At 38.0% G+C, this 20881-nt stretch overlaps 8 protein-coding genes across 8 annotated transcripts; all 8 read right to left on the bottom strand.

Annotated features, from left to right (window-relative positions):
* Positions 1–462: 462 nt before the first annotated feature.
* On the bottom strand, positions 463–2595 carry LSM04_008103 (protein of unknown function DUF3342; the record flags this gene model as incomplete). Its single annotated transcript, XM_067335064.1, has 1 exon — positions 463–2595. One exon carries the CDS (start codon positions 2593–2595, stop codon positions 463–465), a length of 2133 nt encoding a protein of 710 aa, XP_067193980.1.
* A 249-nt stretch (positions 2596–2844) lies between these two features.
* LSM04_001215 (uncharacterized protein) lies at positions 2845–3177 on the bottom strand (the record flags this gene model as incomplete). The annotated part of the gene is made up of 1 exon (XM_067335063.1): positions 2845–3177. One exon carries the CDS (start codon positions 3175–3177, stop codon positions 2845–2847), a length of 333 nt encoding a protein of 110 aa, XP_067193843.1.
* Positions 3178–3717: 540 nt separating this feature from the next.
* Positions 3718–6023, bottom strand: LSM04_008585 (uncharacterized protein; the record flags this gene model as incomplete). The annotated part of the gene is made up of 2 exons (XM_067335062.1): positions 3718–4866; positions 4914–6023. 2 exons carry the CDS (start codon positions 6021–6023, stop codon positions 3718–3720), a joined length of 2259 nt encoding a protein of 752 aa, XP_067193986.1.
* Positions 6024–7214: 1191 nt separating this feature from the next.
* Positions 7215–9737, bottom strand: LSM04_005718 (Protein kinase domain; the record flags this gene model as incomplete). The annotated part of the gene is made up of 1 exon (XM_067335059.1): positions 7215–9737. One exon carries the CDS (start codon positions 9735–9737, stop codon positions 7215–7217), a length of 2523 nt encoding a protein of 840 aa, XP_067193924.1.
* Positions 9738–10385: 648 nt separating this feature from the next.
* Positions 10386–12503, bottom strand: LSM04_006837 (uncharacterized protein; the record flags this gene model as incomplete). The annotated part of the gene is made up of 1 exon (XM_067335058.1): positions 10386–12503. The coding sequence occupies one exon, from the start codon at positions 12501–12503 to the stop codon at positions 10386–10388; it is 2118 nt and encodes a 705-aa protein (XP_067193953.1).
* A 532-nt stretch (positions 12504–13035) lies between these two features.
* On the bottom strand, positions 13036–15768 carry LSM04_002657 (Lipocalin-like domain; the record flags this gene model as incomplete). The annotated part of the gene is made up of 1 exon (XM_067335057.1): positions 13036–15768. One exon carries the CDS (start codon positions 15766–15768, stop codon positions 13036–13038), a length of 2733 nt encoding a protein of 910 aa, XP_067193872.1.
* Positions 15769–16604: 836 nt separating this feature from the next.
* On the bottom strand, positions 16605–18020 carry LSM04_008739 (uncharacterized protein; the record flags this gene model as incomplete). Its single annotated transcript, XM_067335056.1, has 1 exon — positions 16605–18020. One exon carries the CDS (start codon positions 18018–18020, stop codon positions 16605–16607), a length of 1416 nt encoding a protein of 471 aa, XP_067193989.1.
* Positions 18021–18719: 699 nt separating this feature from the next.
* LSM04_001320 (uncharacterized protein) lies at positions 18720–20225 on the bottom strand (the record flags this gene model as incomplete). Its single annotated transcript, XM_067335055.1, has 1 exon — positions 18720–20225. The coding sequence occupies one exon, from the start codon at positions 20223–20225 to the stop codon at positions 18720–18722; it is 1506 nt and encodes a 501-aa protein (XP_067193846.1).
* Positions 20226–20881: the final 656 nt, after the last annotated feature.

Below are 20881 nucleotides of genomic sequence, written 5' to 3'. Positions count from 1 at the left end.
GATGTGAAGAGAATACACCCCACCCTTGTTCTCCCTTCAAAAAAAAACAGAAAAAGGAAAAGAAAAGAGTAATAATAGTACTAAAAGTGATAGTAACAGTAAGAAGGAAAGAATAGGAAATGTGAAACAAAAAGGAAAAACTACACGGAGTCTTTTTTTTCTTTTTTGAAGAAGGGCCCACAACCACCCTCTTTTTTCTCTACTCTATAGACACATTCAAATACACACAAATACAAAAAGAGAGAGATATAGGAGAAAAATAAATCAAAAACTAAAATAAATAAAGAAGGATATTCTCAGGTCAAGAAAAAAAAAACAGAAAAAAGAGAAACATTTTTTTTTCTCTCTTCGTTTTCCAAATGCACAACACACTAAACTTCCTCTTTCTACTGTAAATAATGAAGAGTTCCCCAACACCTTTTTTTTTCTCTTTATTTTTTAAGCTGATAAAGCAGTACAAAATTACCGGTGTGTCTGTGAAACCATTGGATGACGTTTCCCAAGCCCCGAGTTGAGAGTTGCTAGATTCTGCATAGACAGTTTTCCCGCCTGTGCCGTGTGTCCACGCGTTGTAGCTGCGAAGGGAGAAGAATAAGAAGAATAAGAAGAACTTGTTGTGGCGTGTTGTGGATTCCCAACGCCTCTACCGCCATCATGTGGTGTCCGTGTAAATAATCCCGTGGCCTTTACACGTTGAGAAACACCACCAATGCCGCCTTGTTGTCCTTCTCGTCGTTTGCCAATCGTATCATTTCCATTTATAAATCCCATACGACCACCAACATCACCTCTATTATAAATATTATAATTATTATTACTATTATTATAATTATTATTACCACCACTACGAAATGGTGGACGTACATCATTCCCATTTCCACCATGTGCACCTGTTGTTGTTGTTCTGGTCATTGTGGCTGTACTTGTTAGGGTGGAATTCCACATTAATGGCGGTGTCGGCGTTGGTGTTCGTGTTTCACTTCCAAGTGTACTGTGCTGTGCAGATCCATTAAACTCCTCCATCACGTGTTGAAGTTCCACGGCCAACCAACGTTCAAACCCGTTTTGATTATCAATATTCACTTTCCCCGCCGCATCTACGGATTTCTCTAATGCTATCGGGTGTGTATACCACAATCCCGGCACCACATGCTCACTCCCATCATCGCAATTCCACTCGCCTGAATAAGACAATTCCAAGAAACTCTCTCGTGGTACATCCGCCTGATGAGAATACATTGGAGTTAATCCACCCATGTAAAGATCTTTCGCGGTGTTATACCACAACAGCAGTATTTCCCCATCGGCGCGATTGCCGCCACCAACACAGGAAAAACTTTTCACCCCATCCTGGCAGTCGTGGTGTACGGTGTCTATAAGAAGTATATAACTATTACAATGACGACACAAATAAAAGTAGGTTGCGCCAATCACACGCCACGCCCAACGTTCCACGTGATCATCACTCCATGAAATAGAGGGAAAGATTAAATTAACGGGATGTTGGGAGGGGCTGTGTGTAGTGAGAATTTCACCATGAGGGCCTATGGAGTTTTTTATAAGTCTTGGACAGGGAATGGGTTTTACATTTTTTCCTGTTCGAGTGAGGCGTCTATAATCTTGGTAATCAAATAGAACACCACAGTATCGACACCATCGCAATCCGCTAGGCCTTCCTTCTCCAAAACGATCACACACCATATGACGAAGTAATGCAGTAAGGAATCTACGATTTGCTGTATACTCTGCTTGACATTCAAACAATTTTAAAAACGCTCTCGCAATATCACTCTCTGTAAGCATACCAGATAATCGTGCTAACAACTCTCCTGTCAGAGATTCCATATTTACCCCAGAGAGTAAAACTTGTAGAAAATGATCTTTAATAAATTGTAAAGAGACATCTACGAGTTGTGTCATGAGTAGAAAGTTAGAGGATAGTGCAATAGAAACAGCATTGTCTGGTGTAATTGGACGTTGTTTTCCTTCCACATAGGCCATTAACCATGAAAAGATATTCATATCACAATTGACACGTAAAGGAATCCGTTGAAGTAAACTCTGTTGTTTTTTCTTTGAAGAGAGCTCATCCTCACGACCTTTTAAACTACCACTGTTTACATTTCCAGAGATAGTAGTAGTAGCAGTAGTATTAGTAGTATTCTCACCATTACTACTACTATTATTATTATTATTATTATTATTATTATTATTATTATTATTATTATTATTATTATTATTATTAGTATTAGTATTAGTATTAGTATTATTAGTATTAGTAGTAGTAGTAGTAGTCCTGGATGTTTTATTAGCTGCCGCCTCTCGTTCCCTTTCCTCACTACCAATCATTCGAGTATTATTTTCCTGCCGTTCTGCCTCTTCCTCTTCTTCTTCTAAATAACGTTTAATAATAGGCGCAAAGTATGCCATGGATTTCTCCAGTAAACGGAGATCACAGCGGAATACACGCGTCTCATCTAATAATCTGTCGTAAACAGTAATTTCCACCTCACGTTGTGGAGAGCTGGAAGCGGAGGAAATAACGCCGCTAACACCACTTTTCATCTGTGGGAGTTCTTCGACTAACTGTGGCATCTAGTGCAATTTTTATACTTCTTTTCTGCTTTCTTCGGTATTTAACAGGAAGAAAGAAAAAACAACAACAAAACAATAAATCTTACAATGGGGAAAAAATAAAAGTAAATGAAGAAGTTTACTTAGAACAAAGAATCATTAATCTCCTTCAATAAAGAAAATTTCACACTCGGTCATTTCCAACAATCCATAAATCTTTTTCTTTTTCATTCGGCAGTTCCTGCCACTAATCTCTCTCTCTCTCTCTCCTTACACAGTAACGTCAAAGCTTAAATGATGTTTATAGAGCACTTTATCTACTGTATTTATACCGCAATACGATGGAAACGGAAGAAATGAAAAACAACCAGGTTCACTTATTGCATCTTCCAATTTTGTTTCCCGTTCATCTTCTTTGTTTTTTCCCTCTTTAGATGCACTGTGGCCTAGAGGAAGTCTGGTTGGGTGTGTGTAGTACGCCACTAAGTGATTTTGTTTCATCGCCTGTAATAGTGCAGCAGCTGCTGCGGAGTCCGCTTGCATCTCTGCTAACACACTACTATTATTGTTATTATTATCATTCTTGTTATTATTACTATCCATTATTGGAATAGGAATGAATTTCTAATGAATTCCACTTCCTTCTTTCTTCTTAGGAAGAAGAAAGAAGGATAAAAAAAAGAAAAAGAAGAAGGAATTGAAGAGAAAATTTCTCTCTGAAGATAGATATATATGCAGAAAGTACAAATAGTGGTCAAACCACAGATGTGTAAAGAGAAATAAATCACAATAAAGATAACAACACCAAATAATCGCACAATAAAACAAACAAACAAACGTAAAACCTAAAATGAGTCAATCGATTGATAAAAATACTCACTGTTTATCTCTGCAAAAAAGGAGAGGAGGAAAAACAAAAAAAAAACAAAGATCAGCAACAATAAAACGAAAAAAGAGAGAAAAAAGCCCAAAAAACAAAAAGATTCCTTTCTTCTTTTCACTCCATTTTACCATGTTGCACAGTAAAATAAAATAATAAATAAACAAGTAACAATAAAACAAAGAAAAAGCACATAAACAGTGACATTCCTTCACTTTAACCCCCATTTATTTTTCTTCTTCTCACTTCTCCACTTATGTTACTTACACCCCTCTTCGTCTGCATTCCCAGCGAAACTTCCCCGATCCATCAAATGTCTGCCAACTACTTCCCTCACTAACGACCGGTGTATAATCATCCGTGTTATTTCCACTATCATCCTCCTCGATCGTTTCCCGCGTAAACTCCTGTCGAAAGTAATCCCCAACAACTATTGGCGTTCGCGTACGCACAGAGACGGCATGCACTGCAACAGCCGATCCAAATAATATATATGCACCACATCGCGTTGGTGCCGTTGCGGCGATGGGCAGCCGTGTGTGTAGCAGCGGATGCGCCTGTGTCTGATCCCACACATCCGCATTTCGTTTAATTGGATTAGACGAGGAAACAGTGCAGCAGTTGTGGGGAATAGAACGTCGTGTATGGAATAACGCCGTCTGTTCCTGTTCAGTGCATAAACTGTATTGTGTGGAGCCGTATAAACTATTCCCATCGGCACCGTTGGAAATACCGCCGCCGCCGCCTTGTGTGAGGATTTCCCTGCTATCGTTGTTGTGCATTAACGGCGTGATCCATGATTTCCCTCGTGATGGAATAGCAGGTGTTATAGGATGATCTAAAACAGATAATGTACTATTACTACTAGTATTATTATTATTATTATTATTATTATTATTATTATTATCACTCGTCCCATTACTGTTCTTGTATGCAAAACTGTTATCCATAGACTTGCGTGCGTTTCGTTTCGCAAACGCGGGAAGTGTACTATATATAAGTGTTAGTCCACACCTGTTGAATTCCCCCTGACACAATCCAGCAGAATTTAACTTTAATGATCCATTTGTATCACGCAACCAATGAGAATCATTTGGATCTGTCACTCGTGCTCGTTGACATTCATCACGACACAGTGATAAGAGAATATCCTCCGCAAACATATTTGGCTGTAAACACCAATCACTACCATCATAGCATAAAACAGATCCTTGATAAACGGGCATGTGATCACTAGTGGTATATTCACATATAAAATCATCAGATGATCCAACAATCCACACATCACCTTTACGGGGATAAGAAGGCGTTAAAGACTCTACAAAAATATTTCCTTCTAAATTACACTTCATAGATTCTTTAGCTAAAGCTGTTCGAAATTCCGCTCCAGATCCACCCGTAATATTATTTAACTGTGTTACATAATACCAATAAACCCATTCAACGCTGTTTTTTTTACTTCTTCATTACCAATGAATCCACGTAAGGAATCGCCTTTTATATAGGTTATGAGAGAATGTTTTGTTAAAGATTTTCCATTCACTATTGAGTTCATTGAATTCCCTTTTGTATCGGAATCTATTGTACTCTCTGCTATTCGTGCCCGTACCTCACGTAGATAGCATAACCAAGGAATATCCGTAGTTCCCACAGAAAATTCTAGCGAACGAAATATAACATTTGCAATTATGTTTGATTTATCCCAATTTCCTACTTTTACCTCTTTCTGTTGTTTATTCTTTTGTGTAAGATTTTCAATTTCTTTTGGATTTGTGTCATTGTCTAAATGATATTCCTCTTCTACTGTACTGTAAATATCATCCAATGCCTCTAATAAGGTGCAGGGATCATCTACAATACCAATACGCTGCATTTGTGTGATAAACGTATATGCTGCAAGGCAGGTAACCATTATACGTTGATTTCCTCCAACTCTTTTAGACAAAAACAATTCAAATTTATAGGGATTAGATTTTATTCTACTTTGTGGAATAGAAGGAGCACAGAAATTGGCATCCCCAATAAATCCCATAATATGAAGCTGTAAACCTTCTACTTCCACAGCCGATATCATGGTGTTAAAATAAAGAGAATCGCACGTTAAACCGCTTGTTCGTGATGGGGTTAAAGTATTACTTGCAAGAAGAAAAGCCACTGCACAGGGAACAGGACTAAAAACTCTTCCAGCACGATGAACGGCTACAAGTTCGGTATCTGTTTCAAATAAACGTTCGCTACTTATACTCATTAAATGTTCATACAGATCTCTACGTAAAGCGGCATGATCTTCACTCTTGGTGTTATATTTTCTCTCTGTGTAGTTCAAAGGCAGTGATGATCCTCCACATACATGAATAAACTGCTGAAATATAGGAGATTCAGATGATGGAAAGTAGTCTGGTATGAGTGGAATAAGAACCATCTCGGGCACGTTATTATTATGATTGTTATTATTCTTCTTGAAACCATTTCTTTTAGAAAAGACATGCTTTCTATCCGTGGATCCCACCACTGGGAGACCACGAGTTAAACCGCATCGGAGGGATTCTCTACTTGGAACAGCTCCCATCTCAAGTAGATATAAATAAATAAATAAATAAATATATATATATATATATATATATATATATATATATAGAGAGAGAGAGAGAGAGAGATAATAGATCTAGACCAGCGCTCAGAAATATTAGTGCGGAATTAGGCCACGCGCTCACTTACTCACTTGCATGAAAAGTTGAGCGAAATAAAATAAATAAATAAGGGGAAACTCCCTAATAAACCGTTTAATCTGAAGGGATACCTTGAAGACACTTTTACCATGGTACTGGAAGTGATATCTAATACTATTTCCCTTCTGTAAAAGCAAATACGTAGCATCCAATCTGATATATGAGGGGAATTAAGGGGTAAAAAAAAAAGAGAAAAAAGCGGAGGAAAGGGGCAAGCTGTATTAAACATATATATATATATATATATATATATATATATATATATTGAGAGAGAGAGAGAGAGAGCCATTCAAACAGAATACATTTATAATTATATAGACAGATTTCTTTTCTTATTTATATAGACAGATTTCTTTTCTTATAATATGTGTATATACAGTAAACAAAACTAATAAAAAAAATTCCCATCTCTTCTTTCTATATTTCCGTACTTTCTCACCTCTTTCGGCTTATCGTGGCAAGCCGGCAATATCCAGGACGTTTTGGTGACAACCTATAAACTTTGAGTGTAAATAAACATTCGCATCTCTTCTCTTTTTTTCTCTCTTCTCTTTAGAAGAACATACTCAGAAAAATACTCTTCACTCTTACTTCTTTTTAATTTATTTTTGGCATTCTCTATATTGCGTCCATCGGAGCACTTACATTCTTCTTCACCTTCTCCCTCTCTTGTTTACACACACACAAGGAAGCATACAGACCATTGAGGAAAAGAAAAAAAAGGAAGAAACAACAAAGACACCAGTTAGTAGAGGTGAAGGAGATTCAGGAATAGAAGAAAAAAGCTAGAAATAAATTAAAAAAAAGACTTCGTGTTTTTTTTTATGCACAAAAAAGAACAAACAGTATAAACTCAATAATACTCTCCTTTTTTTTTCGTGTTTATTCTAGAAAACAAAAACAACGAAGTGACGCAGTAGTATAACTATATATAACTATATATATATAGTTATTCTATATAAGTTTATTGTTTTTTTTTTATTATTATTCTTCTTTTATGCCTCGTAGGGTTCCTCCTTGTTCCTGAGAGTTTAAGCCACTTGTGAGAGACCCTGCAGTGCCACCAACTGCGCACACATCGGCCCCGCAGCGGCGAAGAGTTGTTCATTCCCAATAACCTCGCGAAGCGTTCTCATAAAAACTACATTAAACTGCGGTTGATGACGTTCCGCTTCAGAGAGGAGTACAAAGGCACTCACCACATCCATAGTTTCTAAATAAAGTTTCCTATTAGCGAGTAGTTTCATCAGAGAATTATGGAGACTACTTTTAGCAATCTCAAGAGTCGAGAGAAGAATAACATCCCCATGTTTACCAGAAGTGGATGCTTTACCCTTGTTCTGTTCAACCTCAGGCACACGTGAAATGGACATATCAGAAGAATTTGGTGTCATGGCAAGTGTTTGCGGTATATCGAACGTAACCCCATTATTCATTGATACTTTATTACTATTAGAATGAACCGAAAACATTTTCGGAGTGGCATTGGATGCTGGGCATCGAATTCCCGGCGCTGGAACTGTTTCAGCCAAGCGGGCCCGTGTGGACGGCACATCCGGACTCACTCCCTGCTCAATAAACACAGAGGCATATCGTTTTGGTGTGAAGGGAGGAGGTGTTTGTGTGCGGGGGGGAGCTGTGAGTGGACGGAGGGGCGGCGGTGTGAGGGCGCCTGTTCGTGTTGGTCCAATTATACCTAATGTATCAGTGTTTGTATTCACACACTTCTCTGGTTCTACAGGGTTGGAGTTTTTATCTTTGTTATATTTACTATTGTTACTGTTATTGTTATTGTTGTTATTGTTTTTATTATTTTTTGGTGTGACCACTGTTTGTTTTTGCGACTGTTGTTGCTGTTGTTGGAATTGGAATTGGAATTGTCGTTTTCTTGGTGTTGTTGGTGTTGTTGGTGTTGTGGTTGGTGGTTGTGAGGAGGAGGATAAAGTTGCAGATAGTTTTTGTACTGGAACTGCCTTTGGTACAAATACAGAAATCCCATTCTGTTCACTCACAATAACTTTCTCATCCGTAGAAGACTTCCGCTGCTCCTTCCACTGTTTAATGTATTTTCGAATATCACTCTTCGTTTCCTCCCCACGTTTACTACGTATATTCTTCAATTTATCCATATGCTGACGATGGGCATCCTGCGCCATTCGTTCCTGTTCCATCTGTTTCCACCGCTTCTCATCATAATCGTGTCTTAACATCTCCCGTCTACGTTGCTGCTCCATCTCCTGATTGAGTATTTGCTGCGCCATACTCGTTGCCGCAGAACTTACAATATTACCACCAACACTACTATTATTATTATTAGTAGTAGTATTAGTATTGGTATTAGTATTACTATTAGTACTATAACGAAATCGACGCCGACGATCGAAGCCTCTTCCTCCCACCGGTGACGAAATACTGGAGGTTCGCTCACTCGCTTGCTGTAATGAGGTGGATGTGGTGTGCCTATTGTACAGCTGTGAAGAGCGTCCCTCTGCGGAGGTGGAACCCAATCGTATTCCTGCGGAAGGAGAAGTTCCACGTGACTTACCGCGCAGTGGACTCGCATTTAATCGCTGGAGTTCTTCAAACTGTTCCATCGCCCGACGATGCCAACTTTGTGGTAATCTATGCCTGGCACTCCGCAGTACACCAACATTCCCTTGCGTTTCCCCCTGTTCGCCTGGGCGATTTCTCTCATCACTGTTTGAGTCATCGGTGCCAGCAATGGGAGTTCGTGTGATGGTCTCTAGTGAAATTGGACTAACAAACTGCGTGGAGGAGAATGAGTGGTGAGGGTCTTGGCGTTGTTGGGGTAATTCCTCATTCCCTTCTCCAATTAATTGAGCGAGCATGCGTACCACCTCGTGCACACTCGGTCGTTTCTCTATATTCGCATCCATCATGGCTGTGATACTCTTACGAATTTCCCTCGATCGATTGGTGAAACTACTATTTGCCGTAAGCAATTTCATTCCAATAAGTCCCAAATGCCAGACATCACTAGCACCCATATGATACTGTTGTTCTCTTGTGACTTCCGGTGGGTACTCCAGTTCCAGGGAGACTTTATTAGACTCACGATCCGATAAACGTCTAAAGTATGAAACGCGTGGAATAGGAAGTCCTACAGAGATATCGCGTGCATTGTCGGATAAGAATATATGACGAAGATCAAGACCATAAAAACATATTTTTGATTGTTTTTGAACGTGTTCTACCACCCTAGCCATTATTAATAACCATCGGACAACTGTAGACTCCTCAAGCGGAGTAGTTATTTTTTCTTCTAAATATTCCTCCATATTACCGCCTGTATTATAGGAGGTGACGAGGCTTAAAAAGGAGTTTTGTAAAAGTACTGTACTTAGATCTACCATACAACGAATATTTAAGTGAGAGAGTAACTTATACATTTCATGTGCTTCCGTTACATCTTTGGTATTCCACGTTGAAACATTTATGCGTTTGAGCACACGTAAAACTCCACCATTTTCAGTATCCTCTACAAGCATTGTAGCCGAGGTTACTCCAACCCCAAGTACCTTTTTGCGTATCATTATTTTTTTAAAAAAAAAGAGAATCAAAAAATTCCAGATTTACTGGAAGAAAATAATAATATTAATAATAGTAGTAGTCTTCCTTTGTTTTTTTCTCTGTGTTATTCCACAGTCTCTTTTAGTAATGTACCTCTGTCTGGGGAAGAATGTCTTTCCGTCGGCTAAGCTCAAAAAAAAAAAAAAAAATAGAGGAGAATAAACAAACAAAAAAGGAAGAAAGAAAGCAATAATATTTATAATAACAATTTTAGAAGACGTAGAAATAGAAAAAAAATAACAGCCATATAACGAGGAAAGAGGAGGGGTGAAAATTAAAAAAAAAGTGATTAGGTAATGTTCTTCCCATATAAGATGAAGAGATAAAATCAGAGAATTCTTGTTTTTGTTACCTTTTTGTCTGTTCTTTTTTCTTTCTTAAACATTTCTTTCCTCTGAATGATTTTCTCCTTTCTTACCGATCCGACACTCTGAGATGGTTCTTATTTTTATTTTTATTTATTCTTACGTATAAAGAACAACATCTGACTTCAAATACGAATAATGACGGTATATAGCAACAGCAACACCAATAATAATAACAATAATAAATGTGATGATGATAACAACAAAAAAAAAGGAATATATAATATTTCCCTTATTTTTTTTTTCTCAACCAACACGCATTACTTTATCACCGATAACTAAAAAGTAATTTTTCATTTCACCAAGTACTTTTTTTAATCCATGTCGGTAAAAGTGTCGTTGTAGTGGAAGTGGAAGACGCGTTAAGAGCTTAGACGCCTCTATTCCTCCCTGTGGAATTAATGGTAAAACCATGCGTGCGATATCTTCTGCTTGTAAAGCAAGAGGTTCTAATTTCGCCCGTTGTACGACGATAACCGTTGAGTCATCTGGATATGGCCATGTAGAAAAATAATCCGGGTAAAGTGCCAGGTGTTCAATAAGTTTATCTTGTTCCTGCGGAAGTGCATTTCTAACAGAAGGTGGAATTAACGACATAACTTCCTCCAACTCGGCACACTGCATAAGAGGAAGGGCATCATACAACTCCCGTACGGCCCAATCAGCTGAGGTATTATCATCCATAGAGGCAGGTATTTTAAGTACGGGATCATCCGGTGAAAGGGAATTCATGGTTAGTCGTTGATCCATAATAGTCTCCGCACATTTCTCATAGGTGGGACGAAATTGATAAACCTTCATGTTATCTATGGAAACTACAATATCTTCGCCATGTAATCGCAAGAATCGTGGAAAGGAACGACACTTTGCTTTTACTTCCAACTTTTCAGCGTTAGTGAGAAGAGCGTAGAGTTTCCCTGTTGGTACTATCGCCGCTGCCTTTTCCGCCTCTACACTGTAATCTTTTCCCTCCGCATACTCATCTACAAGAGATTTTATTTTAGCGTAAATAACAGGAAGTGGAGAAGTGGTGGCATTACAATCATCTAATGAATTCGGTGCACTACGAAATGGACGTACACGTAGTTTTGCATCAACAATTTGAAAATACTCTGGATACTTTTCAAAGAGACCAGTAACACCGAGACGGGGATCAAAAGAGGGATGACGTGAAACAATGTCAGACACATCTTGTAGAACTGTTGCAATAGGTGTATAACTTGTTGGCATTCGTGGAACAATGAAATGAATTAAATTAGCTTCTGAATTTCGTGGAGGTCTTCTACCACGTGCTAATTGACTCATCATATCACTTCCACTTATTCCTGAAGTATAACGAGTATCTGCTATACCACGCTTTGGATGGGCAAAATCGGGTCGTAGACGAATTTCTGTATTTCCATGATTGGCTCGAATATCAATATAGTGTCGAAAACGTTTAATATAGAAAAGAAAAGAAGTATCTGCAAATTGTTTTGTAATTTCACTTGGTAAAAGATCCGCTACCATTTGTGGTTGTACAAAGAAGGTTGGTATAAATTCTACCAAGGTATCTAAAACCTCTAAAGGACTTCTTGAACCACTACCAGTATATGAAGAACGATTTGGACCTGTTTGATTCGCAGAAGCTGATGGAACAGGAGGAGGCGGCGGTGGTGGTGCAGCTTCACTTCTTCTATTTCCCCTTAACCCCGTGCTATTATTACTATTATCATTATTATTACTATTATTATTATTATTATTATTATTATTATTATTATTATTATTATTATTATTATTTATAACTAATGCACGACGAGTGAGTTCAGTTCCCTTCACTATTATATCCTCTGCAAAGTGTCGCTGGATATACGCTAATGGAGATCCCTCCCGTCGCATTTCTTCACCCGCCGCCTTTGGGAGAAGCGGAACGACATCACGCAGAGGAATTGTGGCTCCGCCTGCGGGAATGAGGGGAAGAAGAAGTGCCCGAATCTCCCAAGGGGCATATCCCGATGTAGAACTTCCTTCTACTGTTGATTGATATTGAGATTGGGATGGAGTTCCTTGATAATCCTTTTCCTTTTCTTCCTTAGTGAATGGAGGAGGAGGAGGAGAAGTTCGATGGTCTTCTCTAGCCTCCGCCTCGAAAGCATTTAAAGGAAGCTTCACATCAAAGCCCTTGTTGCTATTCGTATTTGGTACAAGTTTGTGATCATCCTCTGATACTATTGGAGTTCCAATAGATGATGTTGGAACTGTGTTAGAATGTCCACGAACAGCAAATACATTCAACTGCCAACGCGTAGAGTCCATCGCGATTGCCGTCATAATTGGAAATGTACGTCGTGATTTCCATAGTCGTAGTAACTCCCCACAGCGCATGTATAAACACACACACACACACACACACACGCACAGCTAGGTAGATAGATAAATAGGTAGATAAATAGATATAGAGAGACTCTTTAGATAATTCCACTGAACTCTTTCTCTACTATGGCACACACTAAGGAATAATCCAATTAATAAGAAAATAAAGAAAAAAATAATCCGAAATAAGGGGAAAGAGAAAAAAAATAACAACTCAAGCCATTAGGAATGGCCATGATTCCAAAAAGAATTCATCTCTTCAGGTTCTTAGAAAATAAAAAGAGGGTCATCCTTATTGAATCAAGAATGGCAAACCCTTGCTGACAGGGCAGATCAAATAAAAAAAATGTCGTAATATAATCAAAGAAACAAGAAAAGAAAAAAACATTAAAATCCATAAAAAAAAAAGAGAATCACACCTCTGTTGAAGAAGAGCAAAAAACAATCAAGCAAAGGTGGTAGTAATAACAATAAATAAGATAAATTCACAGAGTTTTAAAAATCAAAGGAAAACATTTTTTTTCTTTGAAAAAAACTGCAACAACTATGGTGAAGCTATTCGTTCCCATGTTAGTACTGTTCTCACTTTCAAATCATCTCCACGAATCGTATGAGGTGCTGTGAAAAGTTTCAACATAACCACATCCCCCTCTCCTTCATTTCCCTTGTACAATTCAACAAAGAACTTCTGTGAACTATGTGTAAGAGTAGGGTATAAACTTCCACTGGGAAAATGCACCACAGTGTTGCTCCCAGGTTTTGTCTGATATTTACCAAAACTCGCGGCGTATGAGTTGTACACATCTACGAGTTCATCCCGTGTTGCTATATCTATTCTCCATTTACGCGATCGACGTCTATGTTTAAAAGCAAGTTGCATAGTAAATAAACCTTCAGGAAAGTATGCGAGCATGCCACATACTTCACTTCCCCACGGATATGCAATTTTCCCATCAGCTGTTGTCATCTCCACCTTAATAAGATTCCACACTCCATGAAGGTTTTGCGGATTTATCCCACCACTAGAATACTCATCCACTACTATAGAAGAATACATCTGTACAAAATCTTGTTTTGTTTTATTTAACGGCGATGGAGGTACATACTCATCATCGTTCACATAAGCAAAATTACCAAAGCGATTTGTTAAGACATCTAATGTAGCTCGACTCACACCTAAAGGTTTTACAATTACTGCCCACTCTGCTGTAAATTCCCTTTTAAAGTATTTTGTATCATTTTCACCTAATTCAAGACGGACAGGAGCAGGAATGGCTTTTTTTTCTAGTGCATCCCAGTCAATAGAGGCAAAATAAGGATGAGCCTTAATGATAGCGGGATCACTTAGTCTAAGTTTAGCTTGACGATGTAGTAATTGTTTAATTAATGAGGCGGATTCAGGTGTAAAACAAGGTGCAGTGAGATCTAATGATCGAGTGAGTATATTATTATAAACGTCATTATTATTCGCCGCATGAAATGGTGGTTTACCTTGAAGCATCTCATATAACATTACACCAAGACTCCACCAATCTAATGCCTTTGTCTGATATTCCCCTTGAATCGTCTCTGGAGCGAGGTATTCTGCACTTCCAACAAAACTACATCGTCGTATGTGAGAAAAGTTCATTCTGGCAAGTCCAAAATCTGTTAATTTAAGATGTCCATCAGATCCTAAAACGATATTCTCAGGTTTAAGATCTCGATGTACGATATCAAAGCGATGCAGGTGTTCCAAGGCCAAGACAATCTCAGCAATATAAAGTCTAACATCTGCAGAAGAAAGTTGAGATTTTGGGTACATAAGTGAATATAATTCTCCACCAGGAAGGTAATCAAATACAAAAAACAAATGATAATCTGTTTGAAAAGCAAAATGACAAGTTATAACATATGGATGTGGTGTAAGTGCAGCTAATATATTTTTTTCCTCTTTAATATAATCAACCATACGTCTCTTATGAATGATACATTTATTTAATACTTTCATAGCATACAATTTACCATCTTCACGAAATATAACTTTCATAACCTTTCCAAATGTACCACGTCCTATCGTTGTAACAAGTATAAAATCACACAATGATACATCTGTACGCACTGTAGAATTATCATCAAGAGGTAAAGTATCACTATGAATTCTTTTATTCACATCATTATTGCTTTTACTTGAGACAACAGATGCTGAGGAAGTAGAACTGTTTACAGTTTTTTTCTTATGTTCGTGTCGTAAAAAATTTCCATAACATTGTACACATGCCTTTACACAATCTCCATCCTCTAGTTCCACGCGACGCAGACAATTTCGACAAAAACGTTGTTTACAAGAAAAACACCTATGTGGATACAGAACAGATGAAAATTCTTCATTACATTGCAAACATAATGGCCGACATGGAGGCTGACGCACATCTTCACCATCTGTATCATCATTAGATGGAACATCTTCGATATCTAAGTTTTCACTGTTTAATCCTGCTCCTATTGAGGATAGACTCGCAGATGCCATTACTGGACTTTTTTCCGAGATTACACTTTCTCCTTTCGTCTGAGATGAATTCCCCGTTTTATTCTTTACCTCATCCTTCTTGCTTCTACTACTATGGATGCTGCTATTATTGGTACTAGTACTACACCTTCTTTCCCTATTCACATCCCCATCCTCCTCTCCTCTGGATGGTGTTGGTGCAGTTTTTAAAAATAAACCAGCCGCTTCCTTCCCATCCTTTTCTCCCTTTTCTCCCTCTTCTTCCGTTTCCTCCTCTGTGGCGTGGAGTCCCAGGAGTGGTGGAATACCACCGCCGCCTCTCTGCCGCACCGGCACCTCCCCATCGTGCAGAAACCCGTAGAGGGCCGTCCCGGCGACATAGAAGAGGTTCTGCGGGACGAGCAGCTGCACTAAATAGATCTCGAGAAACCCCCGGCGCCGCTCCACGCGGTCGGCCGAGTGGTTCGTCACCTCCGCCCAGTGGCTGCCGGCGAGGACGGGGAGGACGCCAAAGTCGCAGTGGTGGCGGTCGCCCAGCGGGCAGAGGCGGCGCAGGCGGCGGTCGAGGTCTCTGAACTGCTGGTACCGCCGGAAGACGTGCCAGCGGGCATCGCCGGCCACACACTCAATCACATACTCCACGTAATTCCCACGCACGCGGTACTTTGGAATAGTGACGGCCGGGGGGCGCTGCGTAGCGCTGCGTTGGCGCAGGGCGGCGAGATTGACAGGAGTGCTGTCCGGCTTATCATGCCGCTGCAGATCCAGACGAAAGAGTTTAGACATCATGGTTGGTTGTGGTGGTGTATATATACATATATATATATATATATGTATATATTTATTTATTTATTTATTTATTTATTTATTTATTTATTTATTTATTTATTCTTGTTATGTCTTCTTGGGCAGTCTTCCCTCTGCAAGCTTTCCAGAACTACGAGAATAATCAGAATAAGAAGAAGAGATAGATATAAACAAAGAAATATGGATAGAGAGATAGATATAGGTAGCAGCTACAGTATTCAAAAAAAAAGCAAACAAGAATGAACCGAGAGAGAGAGAGAGTCTTGAAGGTATACACCAGTACATATACAATTACGTGTCGCATAAGAGATCCACGGCTCTGTGTCCCTTCTTCCTCTTCCGATTCATCCATTCTCTACCTATCTACTTACTGTTCTTCTTTTCCTTCTTCTCTCACTCCCTTCCCATTTTCTTTTCGTTTTTTTCTCATTTGGCAGCTCATTTACAGATCAAATCCCCTGAAAAGTAGGACTAAATGGGTAGACAATCATCAGAAGCGCAGAGAACATTAAAGAAGGGCGAAAAAAAAAATAAAAATAAAAGAGCACAACAACAAAAAACCGATATATATTGAGATAGACAAAAAAGCAAAAAAAAGAAACGACAAAGCTACGTGGGTGAAAGGCATATCTCTACTCCATAAATAATTGGAGCATTACACATAAAAAGATAATAAAAAAAAAGAATAAAACAAGCACAAACATACACACAAAAGAAAAAAGAAGGAAAAAAAGAATCTTCTCTTTTTCTCTTCATTCTTCCTTTGTTCCTTATTATTAATTATTCCATTTTATTTTGTAAACGCCTTTCCACAAAGTTTATATCTGAGCTTTGTGTATAGAACATCCGTGTGGGTAACCCGTAAAAGGTCGCCAGACACAGGCAGTTGTACCGCAGAGCTGCGCCCCGCAAATAGTGCAGGTGAAACGTAATGGGGAATTACAGAAAAGACAAACTCGTAATCGTTGTGGTTGTTGTTGCTCTTGTGCTACTAAAGCCAAACGATCCATTGGAATAAGTTGATCATATGTTGGTTGACTGCGTTGAATTAACTTTCGAAGTTTTTCTTCATATGATTTTAGTGCCACTCTTGACTTTTTTGTCATGACAATATTAACACTTCCTTTCGAGATATATTCAGTGCAGAAGTTCATCTCTGATCGACAACCGTATACCACTTCAACTCGTACTTTAAACACTCGTTTGACTTCTTCTTCACTGTTTCCATCTGCAGCTTTATCTTTATTTTCTTCGGGATCAAAAAAATTATTTCCATACAAGGTGCTTGATTGCTGTAATAAGTACTCAACAAAGTTGAGTGAGAGATATCTATACAAGGTAATTGTACTTAACATAAAATTATTTAAATAACCAATAAGTACAATCGGAATACAGATCCAATTATTAAAGGCCTCACTTGTGAATATAGTAGCAGTACAATTGGGAATACTTTTGCTTGAAGGATAATGATCTGGTACAAGTTTATCATCAACAAAAACTTTAAAAGCAACAAAAGTATCAAAATATGGTCGATCGTAAATAGTTTTCGTAAGGTCCCGTTGAATATTTTCCTTATCCCCAAACAACATACTAGAAGAAGGTGATGGATCTTTTTCCTCTTTTTGCTTTTGTTTGCTTTGGGCTTGACATATTTTATTGTAATGGGTCACCCGTGAACGCCAGTTATGTTCAATAAAGAGTGGTGTGCTATAAAGATATGCCATACCATAGACAAGATCCTTTCCCAGTTTTAGTGTGGTTCGCACGAATGGGGCATGACCGGGGAGATTTTCCAACTCCGATGATCCCACTGGAATATACGCACTTGAAAAGACGACATTTCCCCGCTGTTTCACGTGATATTCCGTGAGATTCATCCTTGTGGTTTCTGTGAAGGGCTGGGCGTACCAACAACCCGGCGGAACAGGCGGGGGCATCTTCACCACCGGCTGTCGATTATTATTACTATTATCATTATTATTATTATTATTATTATTATTATTATTATTATTATTATTATTATTATTATTATTATTATTATTTTCACTCACACCTTGTGAGGCCCGCCGTTCTGTGGGATTCACCCGGCCGCTATTTTCGTTTTCCGCCTGTAAAGATGATGATGTTATTGGCATCTCATTATAATCTAATCGCCGGGCTCGCAGCTCACTCTGTGAACATCCCATTATTGGTACACCGGCACTCTCTTGCAGAATGCAATAGGATGAAGTCATCGGTGTAAATAATAGAAAGGGGGACAAAGAGAAGAAATAGGCATGATACAATGAGAGAGAAAGAGAAGAAATAAGAATGGGGTTAATTTGTAGAAAAGTAAGAAAGAAAAAGAATACTCTAAATATGGGGAAAATAAAAAGAACTTTTGATACAAATACACAAATTTTTGAACGAATATGAGAAAAATAACAATAATAATAATAATAATAATAATAATAATAATAATAATAATAATAATAATAATAATAATAATAATAATAATAATCAGCAAAAGCAAATGTAGTAGTTCTATTCAAACACAATAAAGAAATAACTACCCTACTTATCAACCATATACGAGAAAAAGGGAGAAAATAGAGCACACGAATTACAAAAAAAAAATAGAAAAAAAGGGTAATGTAATTAGTAGTAGATTCAATTTTGTCCTCTAACTTGTTTTGTTTCTTCATTACCACTCATATACCTCTCTTTTTTGTACACCTCTGCTTTTTTTCTTTTTCTTTTTCGCCCCTCCTTTTTTTCTTCGTTTTAATCACTGAGAGAATACACAAAATCAAAACTACCGTTGAGTTCTTACACATCGACACAGGCACACAAAGGTAAATGTTATTTGTCTGATCCAATTAGAAATAACAACAACAGCAATAAGCTAAATAATAATAAAGGTCAGGGGGAGGAGGATTTATTTATCCATTTATTTATTGCTTCATTGGTTGTCTTTCAATAGTATTATCCATCTCCTCTTCAGAGTCGTAGGCAATATCAAACATCGAATACCTCCGCTGTGGACGTCTCAAGCACAACGTGGTAGAAATAAAAAACACCACAAACGCCAAAACGGCGGCAACTGTTAAACCCGCCACACAACTCCCATTACAGAGTTTCTCTTCAAACTGCCCCGTGCTGGCCTCAAATTTCACCCCATACACCACAATCGGAACAGTGAGGTTGGATGTACATCGTGCGGCACTCACGACGACTTGCGCCTGGTTCATCCATGAGACATTACGCAGCATCAAACGCAAGGCATTTGCCGTGACCAAATCCCCCACCCATGGATCCGCATCGCCCACACCAACGTTGTAATAGACCGTAATACATTCAGCTGCATAGCTCATGGCGAATTCCCCGTCCACACCAATGGCATCCCGAAAGGATGTATACATACCGCGGTTTAGTTTATTTAGCCAGTTTTCATGATTCCACTTACCTTCTGTGGTTTCAGAGTCATTAAAGATGGCAGAGAAATTGCCGACAATACGTGCTCGTATGGAAATTACAAGTCGACGTGAACCTTTTGGAATGGAAGTGTAGTTACTTAATCTTGTGGGGGCGACAGGAAACAATGATGGACCACATGCATACATGGGGACAACTTTTGGAATACAGAGAAGTCCATAAGTTCTTCCTAATAAGTATGTAACATAATCAACACATTCACTATAGAATTGAGAATCATAATAACTCACATCTGGTGAAAGTTGACTAAAATTACCATAAACATGTTTTAATCCATGACATACACCAGCTTCAGGGTTATTGAACACAGTGTTCATACTATTCAAAGAAATACGAGAAGCTTCCCAACGAAATTGATCCTTTTGATATTCAAAAGAAGCATTCCATATACATGATACACGTTCACGCGCACAATACTGAATATAATAACAGTTTCTATTTGCCTCCTCATCACATTGGTATATACCATTTCTAGAATTCCAGAAAGAAGTATGTGGATCTCGTGGTACATTAGTTATACAATTACAGAATTGTTCTGCACATCGATTTACCGTTTCAATTCCGCAACTTTCTGCTCTAGTATACATATTATCTGGAATTTCCTCCAATGATGGTGTATGTGAAATGGTTATTGAAATAGTTGGTGAATACGGTAGTGTTCGGGTACTAGATACGAGAATAGAAGGTGTATTTGTTAAGGAAGACGATGCAGTATATGTAGAACCATCTGAAATTGATAAAGAGGAAGAAAGAGTAGAGGAAAAAGTTTTCGATTCTGTTATTGAAGTCGTAGAAGTTGAGCTTGTTGTCTGTAAATGTTTTAAACTATTATTATCTACTATTGAAATATTTGAAGTATTCCCATGTATACTGTGAGAGAGTGGTGCGTGCACAACTAAAAATAATATTGTAAGAAATAATACTTTTACTACTATTATTCTTCTTGTTATTGTTGTTTTCGACATTGTTATTCTCTTTTCTTTTTTTGTGAGTAAATAACACAACTGAAAACTAGAATGCCTTGAAGAACCCTAATTTTTGTTTCTGAGTGAATATCACGTGCCCTACAAACTTATCACTAATACCAAAGAAGAAAAAAGAAAAAATACAGAGTCATACAGAGCAATAACATTATATCTTTCAAAGGAAAGAACAATCAGAAGAGCACATTTATGTTTTTTTTTAGAAGGAGAAAGTACCGCAAATCATATTCCCGAAATTCAAAGATATATGTAACACACTAATTGAACGAAAAAGAAAAATTTCGAAGATTCAAATGAAAGAACTGGCACTATTTTGTTTCATTTATTTTACATACGTAATATATTGCTATTGTTACAAATAGTAATACAGGTTACATTTGCATACGATTATGCAGCACACCACCACCATTATTGTCATTACTTCTCACCATTCATACATGTAGAAAAAAAAGAAGCAATAAAACAAACAAGCAAACACGGAGAGAAAAAAAATCATGAGAAAGAAAAGGCAAACAAGACACACGGATCCACGCACAACTAAAAAAAAAGTCGTATAACATCCATTCCACTTTCCATTTCTCATTATTATTATTATTATTATTATTATTATTATTATTATTATTATTATTATTCTCCCC

The sequence above is a fragment of the Trypanosoma melophagium genome (assembly GCF_022059095.1).
Source record: "Trypanosoma melophagium isolate St. Kilda chromosome Unknown ctg14segment1, whole genome shotgun sequence".
Taxonomy (NCBI): domain Eukaryota; phylum Euglenozoa; class Kinetoplastea; order Trypanosomatida; family Trypanosomatidae; genus Trypanosoma; species Trypanosoma melophagium.
This window is presented reverse-complemented; position numbering and strand designations above follow the sequence as displayed.